This window comes from Aspergillus saccharolyticus (genome assembly GCF_003184585.1).
Source record: "Aspergillus saccharolyticus JOP 1030-1 unplaced genomic scaffold BP01scaffold_66, whole genome shotgun sequence".
NCBI lineage: Eukaryota > Fungi > Ascomycota > Eurotiomycetes > Eurotiales > Aspergillaceae > Aspergillus > Aspergillus saccharolyticus.
The window spans coordinates 101,840-110,892 of record NW_020290676.1 but is presented as its reverse complement, the minus strand read 5'-3'; the positions used below and the strand labels follow the sequence as shown (position 1 = coordinate 110,892).

Below are 9,053 nucleotides of genomic sequence, written 5' to 3'. Positions count from 1 at the left end.
GAATGCATAGGGAAATACTAAAAGAATAATCTATCCTAATTAAAGATCTTTTAGATATTTATATATAATATTATATATATATTACCTTTAATATCTAATTATACAGTGTATTTTATTTTACCTTGGTAAATAAAGATATTATAGAGCTCTAAATTTGATAGATAGTTTAGAGTCAAAGTTCTAAGCTAAATTACAAGTACATGGGATATTAGAGTATAAATTGCTAAGTTTTTAAACAGTTGGAAAATAGACTGTTTATATGCAATACAAGGCCGGCCCACTCGCTTGGGCGGCCAGCTCGCATGTGGATCACGTTACATGCTTAGTAAGATTCGTTCTTACAATCGGATGACTCGTTCGCAGTTGAAAGGAGTGAAAAGAAATCAAAATCAGCCAATGCATTAGGAATACCAATACTAATGCCGACTGTCCGAGTCGTAAACCACACTGCTGTTAACTGCATGTACTTTCCGGCTGTATGAGACGCCACTGGCATTGCTGTCGAAGACGTCTTTTGTTTCACCGTATGACACACTATCTTCCGAAGTTGATTGATAAAAAGCCGTGCCTTGTTGCTCAGTGTGCAAGTCCAGTGCTCCTGATGTAAGAGTGTAGGTTGAAATACCCAGGCCTCCGGTAGCTTCAATATCAAGTCCCCTACGCAGCCAAGCACTGATACTAAGCCCGTCGTCCAAATTGTAAGTCTGGTTACAAACCAGAGGATAGTCGAATGCGACCTCATTCGGGGATTTGCCGCCTGTGAGTTGGTTGCGTCCAGAAGTATGCTGAAGATTGCTCTGGCTCAACCCTTGCGAGTTCAAGATTCCATAGTTCGAGTAGGAAAGGTTCTGGCTCCAGGCATAATCAAAAGACTGTACTGTATAGGTTCTCTCGGCTGTGATCGAATACGTCAACGTCTCATTGTCTCCTGATACATTCTGTAGGAGGTCCCGGGTCGCTGTAAACTTGGGCGGGGGAGCTGTTATCTTAGGCACGAAAGAAGGAGAATAACGTTGTGCGGATTCACCCATATACAGAAATATAGTCCCAGTCACGACCCAATAGGACCCAACAGTATTTGAGAATGTGACAGTTCCATCCTCGGCAACATCGAGCCCTGTAATCCTGATCTCGAAAGAGTGGGTCTCATTGTCCAGGAGCATGGATAGCCACGGGGTAATATCGATTTCTGGCTGCCGCAAGTCGAAGGCATCAATGCCGACAATCGGACGCCAGAACCCTGGCGCGACACCACCAGTGAAAATTATAGGGAATGGCCAAACTACCCCTGCCAGTAGGCCATCAATGTAAAGCTGAATTTCGCGAAAAGGGGTATACCCATATAGTTCCCCTATGGTGTTATTGAAAGACCACGAGTCGGATGTAAAGACATTTGACCACCAGAATTCTTCCGTCGACTGACCGGTGGCAGCGATTGAAACGACAGCACGTGTCGTATTGGAGGGGATCTGGTGAAGCACTGTTGTGTTTTCTGACGGAAATTCAAAATCGCTGGACGAGTTTTGTGCCGACCTTCTTGCAGAGATAGGCAAGATAGCATCAGGTGTTTTAACATTGCTTTCGTAAGAGAAATAGGCCGTCAATGTTGTGTTGTAATAACCGGTGTAGACATCGGTAATGATATTCCCGAGGTCAAAGATGATCTTTTGTTTCTCCTTCCACAGGGCGTTGAATTGTGACATGTCTTTGACATACGTCCAAGCAATGCCATTGCTGGTTGGTTCGGCAGTTGACGTCCGCCATATTTCAACATCGCCAAGGTACAAAATTGCGAGACGATCATACTGTCTGCCCATCGAGGTGACAGTAAGGTTGATGCGAACAGTGTCAAAAGTGCAGGGCGGCGGCTCATAGAAACTGTAAACGTCAAGTTCAAATCCAATTGACTTGGAAGAAGATCATGACTTACTTGACGTAAGGAAGACCATAGCTGTAACCAAAGTCATGATCTACTAGAACCAGCTCTACCCCCGCACATTGATCGTTCCCAGTACCTGCATCGGGCACGGGTTGATACACTTGGAAGACTTCCAGAAGAGCGTAAGCTGAGCGCTGGCCAAGGAGGAGCCCCAACCATAGGACGGCACAGAAACTTAACCGCATGACAATAGCAGGCAAAAGGATATGGATATCTGAATTGTGCCTTTATAGACTTTTAAAGTACAATAAAAAGTGTTCGACTTAAGGCGACGTCCGGCCCTCTTTTTGTTACGCCAAGCGGGGGTATTTATATTGGAAGCTGCAATACTCGGTTCGTAGCCATTATATCTGAGAGGTGCCAATTGCATGAGTAGCACGCCATGTTATCTGAGATTGGATTCAGTAGTGCTTCAGAAGCGGGTTGTAGCACCGAGAGAGCAAGTGCTAGCCTGCTCCCACCATGACCATTCATTTTGCAGATCGTGAAGTGGTACAGAGTAGGAACCAGTAGAAACGGCAGATGTGTGCGGAGGAAACTGCTCGCTTGTATATCAAGCATGTACTTCGGGTCTGCGATAGCGATGATAGTGCTAGTGTCTGCCGGAAACCGACGGTCAGCCGAGGGCGAGCCGGGTGGAATAAGTGAAGTGGTTCTGGACCCAATTACAATTTGATTGAGGTTGTGAGCAATGAGTGGCTCCGGGATATACCGTACCTAACTACAAGTAAGGTACCTACTTAAGTAGTAGTAGCCTATTAGGTAGGTAGTACCGGATATTGACGATAGACACCGCCTGTATTTCTAAAGATATTGGTCCTAAACCTACCTAGTGAGGGAAGGTAGCCGCCTTGGTACCGCTAACCTAACTAGGAAGGAGCATTCAGTTTACCATACCAAAACAGAGTGCAGGCGGAGTAGAAAAACCAGCAGAATTGACCACACACAGCTAGCTAGCCCTATACACAAAAAACACCAAAACACCAAAACACCACCAAAATAACCGAATTTGACATTAACTTTGAGACAGATCTCTTAGATTTCTTTGACTATTTAAATAACTACTGTTCAGATAGTAACCTAGATAGCTTAGAGCCTAAGGATAAAGTTACAATTCTACTATTTATTAAACTGCCAGTAGTATTAAACACAGATAAGGCTAAATCTATACTTTGCTAATTCTCTCGCTAACTATAGATTTAGGATATTATACCTACTTCTGATCATAAGGTAGTCAAGTAGTATCTTAAGCGGTATCTTAGGTAGTATTAATAGTATACTGGTAATTGTAAGGAGATTTATATACAAATACCAAGTACGCTTATAATGCTAAGAAAATCACTATACTGTATGTGGTTTAAGGCCAATGTCTTTAGAAATACGGGCGGTGTCTATAGTCGATATCGTAGTACTGTAAAAGGTACATCCGAAACTTAACTTATGCACTATATCGTAATGTATTATACAGTACAGAATTAGTATGAATTATTTTACTGCGTACTGTACTCCGTAGTACCACTAGTGACTCACCTAAGTTATGTCAGTAATATGATGACTAACATAGATGATCCCGATGTGATTGTGGCAGAGCTGGAAGCCAAGTAAGGCTTAGTGGAGGGTGACGTTGAGCTCTCTCTGCCTGGGCGGCGGGATTTCATACTCTGTAGACTCGGAGTGACAATTGATATGCAGTGGGAATCGCGGCTTTTTCTCTCGCTCTTCAATCTAGTATACTTCTGACTCTTGTTTTGTCTCCCCGTTCTTGTATGTCTATGCGTGTCTCATGGCTTCACAAACCAATAATCCAGCAAGCTCTGAAACTCGCGAACTGAGCTTGATATCGAAGGTTGAGCTTAGAATCGCCCTTACGGAGTCAGATGACAAACTGGAAGCACTTTTAGATACTTATCTGGCACCTCTGCTTTTAAAATTGGGCTCTGAGAGTACTGCAGTTCGCAACAAAGTCATTTCAGTTTGTCAGCACATCAACACCCGAGTTCAATCTCCCGCCATCAAGCTCCCCGTGGCAGCCTTACTGAGACAATTCAAAGAACAAAATTCTCAGCTCATCAGACATTTTGATTTGCTCTATATTCAACAAGGCGTTCATCGATTAAGCCCAAGTGCAAAAGTCGAAATCCTATTTCCTTTACTTCAAGGAATATCTGAAATCGGCATATCCACCAATCAAGCTGCCACTGTGTTCAACTTGGTTCTGAGGCTTCTTCCTCTCCTGGAACTATCGCCCAAAGCCAGTGGCAAAGATCTGGAATGGAAGTCTCGATTGGGCCTCTCCGACCAAGATACGCGATTTCTATCATCTTTGTTTGAGAAGCTACTCATACTCTCCCCTGCGGATAAAGAGAAGTCCACATGTCCGGGACTATCTCCAGCCGAATACTCTTTTCTGAATAAGGGGGCCTCTATCACCGAGACATGGAACGCTTCGTCAGAGAGCGGGTTGAATCTCACTGAGACCAAAGTTAACGTTCTCAAATTTCTGAGCTCCGGAGCATTCAGTGACGCCGAGCAATTTTTTCCCGCTTTGGTTGCATCTGCGGATGCTAATACTCGCCTTTCCGATATCGCTGAAGAAATCCTCAAAAAAGTTGTGCCAAGCCTCGAAGATACCGATGTAGTACAACACTTATATGACCTCTATCTGGGTGAAGGGTCACCTGATGGGGCCGCACCGGCGCGGCCTGCTCTGCAAATCAAGATTCTGGTCTTTTTAGGGAGATCAATCAAGGCTACTAGGGACACAAAGCGCGTCATGCGCGTGATTGAAGAGGGTCTCCTGTCAGATGGTGCGAGATCTTTACAGGGATTGCAAGCTTCTAAGCTACGAACACAGCTGTTCAATCTTACGACGTGGGTGGTGAGGATGGGCTTGCTAAGTGATCTACAAAATATGGCACCGAGATTCATAGCAGGCCTGGTAGACTTCATACGGTCTCAAGGATGGCCGAGCCCAGCAGCAAGTGGACAAAGGCCCCCGCAGATGGAGCTTAGTCTGCGGGGCATGGCCTACGAATGCATAGGCATCATGGTTCCCAAAGCAAACTTTCAAGACCAGAACCAAGAGGACGCTCTGTCTGGATTTGAGCTTATTAAATGGCTGTTTACATCGCTCAGTTCTGACGATTCAAGTACTCAAATTTTCGTCAGTATCGAACAAGCACTGGGAAGTATTCTCAGTTCTTCAATGAAAAAATGGGATCATGACTTCCAAACGCAACTGCGGCCTTTTCTCGTTCAACAGATGAACAACCACCCTGGACAAGAGGATCCTTTGACCGGATTTACTGTCGTCCGCGGCCCTCAGTATGCTGCAGTACGGTTTGCGAACAGATTTTTACCCTATAACGACCTTGTTGCCCGATGGATAGATCTAATGGCCATTGCACGCGGTACAGAGAGGCACCATGAACTGGTAGAGGAAGGAAAGAAAGGTCTGCATCCTTACTGGTTTCGACTACAGAATTCTAACCATGATCATAATTCGTCCTCTAATGAGCTATCTGCGTGGTATTGTTTTCCCAGATTCCCTGACGCAGTTCGCTTTCTACTGGGCAGCAATACCTCGCAAGGTGTATCTAGTTTGTCTGCGGTGGAGACGCTATCGGGATCTTATCAGGACGCTCTCCCATCGACTATCGAATTTCTTCGTAATATCTTGTTCTGGGAATCCATCTCCGCCTCGGGGGCTGGTTTCGATATAGAACATGATTGGGATGTCAAACTAGACATGTTGGTTTGCTCTGACGAACAAACCCGATTTGCACTTGGGGATTACCTCCGATCTACCGATGATGATTCAATCGCCTTATTCCTCTCAAGGGCGTTGGCCGGCTTGTCGCGCGAAACGAAAAAAGGTACCCATCAGTGCGGCAGGCTCTTCATCAGCATATCGTCTTTGAGTCCTAATAGCACACTTCAGAAGGTGGTGCCAGAGACATGGGCACTTAGAATACCCTTGAGCAGTAATGACCAAGAGATACAGGACGTCTCCGCACGAGCTATTGGTATCCTGGCTTCGCATCCGGCACTGTCCGCCAAGGACTTGACTGCACTTGTCACTGAATTATTAGATTCTATGGCGCAATGGAAGACTGCGATCGGCGAGGCAGCACTTGGGGTGAGGGGTGCAGTTATGGCTTTGTCATATTTACTGAGCAGACTTGCCTTCCGCAAGACGATCTCTAAAGTGCCGGAACCATACGTGAGACAATCCATTAACACCATAAGTGATATGGTGGAGAATGCTCGTGACTCTCTTCTCTGCCGGGCCGCTCAGGCTGCGGTTGGAAGATTTGGTCTTTCCAATCTTCTGTCCTATTCTGTCCTCCCTGAGTCAAAATGGATAATTATCAGAGAGAAGCTTATCGAGCAGGCCAAAGCAGAAAATGAAACGGCCATCATGGCGCTAGGGATGTTGTCAATGACCTTCACGGGAAGTGTTTCTGTCGGTGGACGATCGGATGGATTAAGACAAGCCCTTTATGACCTTCATGAAAATCGCAACCCAGAGCTTCACTTCACGGTGGGTGAGGCACTCAGCCATGCTGCAGCTGGATGGAGCTCCAAGTCCTTAGTGCTCGAATTTGATGTTGACGAAGAGATTCCCGTGTCCGGAATCTCAGAGTCAGTCCTCACCGAAGTATGCGACAAGATCCTATCTGACTGTGCCGCATCAAAACCTTCTTTAAGAAAGGCTGCTGCTATTTGGCTCTTGTGCCTTATCCAAAATTGCGGCCATTTGCCTCAGATGCGAGCCCGCCTACGAGAATGTCAGCAGTCCTTCAGTAGTTTACTTGTCGATCGCGAAGAAGTTGTCCAAGAGACCGGAGCGCAAGGTTTGAGTCTCGTTTACAGAATGGGTGACGAGGAATTGAAGGACGACTTGGTGCGTGATCTGATAAATTCTTTTACTGAGACTCGGTCAAACCTTGGAGGCGGTCGGGTCAACGAAAATACTGAGCTGTTCGAGCCAGGCGCCTTGCCAACTGGGGGCGGATCATCTGTGAACACTTATAAGGATATCATGAACCTTGCTGCTGAAGCAGGAGACCCTAGTCTGGTTTATCGTTTCATGTCGCTGGCTTCGAACAATGCCCTCTGGACCAGTCGTGCGGCATTTAGCAAATTGGGCATAAGCAGCATCTTCTCTGATTCAAGTGTGGCAGTCTACATTGCGAGAAACCCTAAGATTTACCCAAAATTATTTCGTTACAGGTTCGATCCGAATCCAAATGTGCAGCGATCCATGGACACGATATGGCGGGCTCTGGTCAAGAGTCCGACAGAGACGATCGATGTTCATTTTGACGAGATCATGAAGGATCTATTGAAGAGCATGCTGACGGGGCGAGAATGGAGGGCTCGTCAAGCAAGTTGCGCTGCTATCGCCGACCTCATCCAGGGGCACCAACTGGGAAAGTATGCTGGGTATATGAGAGAGATCTTCACTAAAGCCTTCAAGCTCCTGGACGACATTAAAGCAACAGTCCGAGTTTCAGCGATGAAGCTTTGCCAGACCATCATCAGTTCAATTCTGCGCACCCTTGAAAGAAATAAACACGATGCCAGTTCAATGCTGGAGACTGTCATCCCATTCTTGTTGAGCGAAAAGGGCATGGAGTCTGGGATTGAGGAAGTCCAAGGATTCGCCATCGGAGCGTTGACACAGTTGATCAGAAAGAGCCCTGGTCAAGCACTGCGCCCATTTGTGCCTCATATCATGGAACAATTCTTAAGTTGCTTGAGTTCTCTGGAGCCGCAGGCCGTGAATTACATCCACCTCAACGCCGACAAGTATGGCATGACGAGTCAAGATATTGACAAAATGCGTCTGTCCAGCATCCGCACATCTCCTATGATGGAGGTCATCGAGCGGTATCTCATTGACATGCTCGATGAAGAAAGTATACAAGAATTCGCATTGAGACTAGAGGGCGTACTGCGCTCGGCTGTGGGGCTTCCGTCCAAAGTGGGCTGCAGTCGTGTTCTGGTACTCTTAAGCATGAGAACCACACTATTCCGCCCCTTCGCAGATCGCTTCATCCAGCAGCTCGCTAAATACGTGGTGGACCGCAATGACACTGTTAGCGCGTCCTTTTGCTCCTCAATCGGCTATCTGATGCGCCTTGCCTCCGATGGGCAATTCTTAGACACACTTAGCCACGCAAAAAGGCTTTACCTTACGGCAGAGGACACAAACCATCGTGCCATTTCAGCTGAGATTCTACTTTCGACATCGAAACTAGCTAATGACCGGTTCATGGCATTCGCCTCAGTGATACTGCCATTTGTTTTTGTCTCTAGATACGATGTGGATGAGCATGTCCGAGAAATATTCGAGAAAACATGGCAGGACAATGTAGGTGGTAACCGCGCAGTCTCACTTTATGTGAAAGAGATTGTCGACCTTGTGTCTCAAAACCTGGAATCGGCGCGTTGGGCTATCAAGCATACGGCCGCACTAGGACTCGCAAATGCTATCACATCCCTTGATATTGAGCTTGATTTAGCTACGAGCGAGTACATATGGCCTGTCTTGGAACAAGCGCTAGCTGGCAAGACATGGGATGGGAAGGAAGTGGTGCTAAAAGCGTTAGCAAAGTTTGCAACTCAATCGAGGAGGCTGTGGGAGCTGAAGCCCGAGCTAGTGGATTCAATGAAGGTAACGTTCTGCGAAAATACCCTACTCGTGATTATAGAATAAATCTAACTCGTCTGGCTGATTCAGACTATTCTCATACGAGAAGCAAAGCGAAGCAACACGACATACCGGCCACATGCACTCGTTGTACTCGGCCGAGTAGCGCAAGCACGCGAAGACCTTGAGTTGATGCCAGAAATCATCGGTATCGTCACTCGTGTTCTTGATCAGATAGAAGACGGTGGGGATCCAATGGAGGTCGATTCGAATAGCAGCCAAAAATCCGGGTAAGTCCAGTTGACCTATAGAGGCTTTCCAGCCGCACGGAGCACGTCGACCACTTTTTACCGGGGCTCTTGAGATAATCCTCTTTCATAGCTTGATCCGAACCAGGCAAGGCAGAGTAGATGGAAGCTGACAAATAATTTAGACAGGTACTTGACGATACGTTAG

At 46.4% G+C, this 9,053-nt stretch overlaps 2 protein-coding genes across 2 annotated transcripts; one reads left to right on the top strand and one right to left on the bottom strand.

The window, feature by feature from the left end:
• Positions 1-416: 416 nt before the first annotated feature.
• BP01DRAFT_308105 (uncharacterized protein) lies at positions 417-2,124 on the bottom strand (the record flags this gene model as incomplete). The annotated part of the gene is made up of 2 exons (XM_025572327.1): positions 417-1,878; positions 1,931-2,124. The coding sequence occupies 2 exons, from the start codon at positions 2,122-2,124 to the stop codon at positions 417-419; spliced, it is 1,656 nt and encodes a 551-aa protein (XP_025426524.1).
• Positions 2,125-3,617: 1,493 nt separating this feature from the next.
• Positions 3,618-9,053, top strand: BP01DRAFT_361188 (ECM29 family proteasome component). Its single transcript, XM_025576090.1, has 2 exons — positions 3,618-8,621; positions 8,688-9,053. Exons 1-2 carry the CDS (start codon positions 3,723-3,725, stop codon positions 8,889-8,891), a joined length of 5,103 nt encoding a protein of 1,700 aa, XP_025426523.1. The 5' UTR covers positions 3,618-3,722; the 3' UTR covers positions 8,892-9,053.

What these genes read in the sequence shown, in the direction of transcription:
- BP01DRAFT_361188 (XM_025576090.1), top strand. Translation starts at nt 3,723, where the DNA reads ATGGCTTCACAAACCAATAATCCAGCAAGCTCTGAAACTCGCGAACTG. An exon ending in AGCTAGTGGATTCAATGAAG is followed by an intron (nt 8,622 to 8,687) that starts GTAACGTTCTGC and finishes TGGCTGATTCAG; the next exon opens with ACTATTCTCATACGAGAAGC.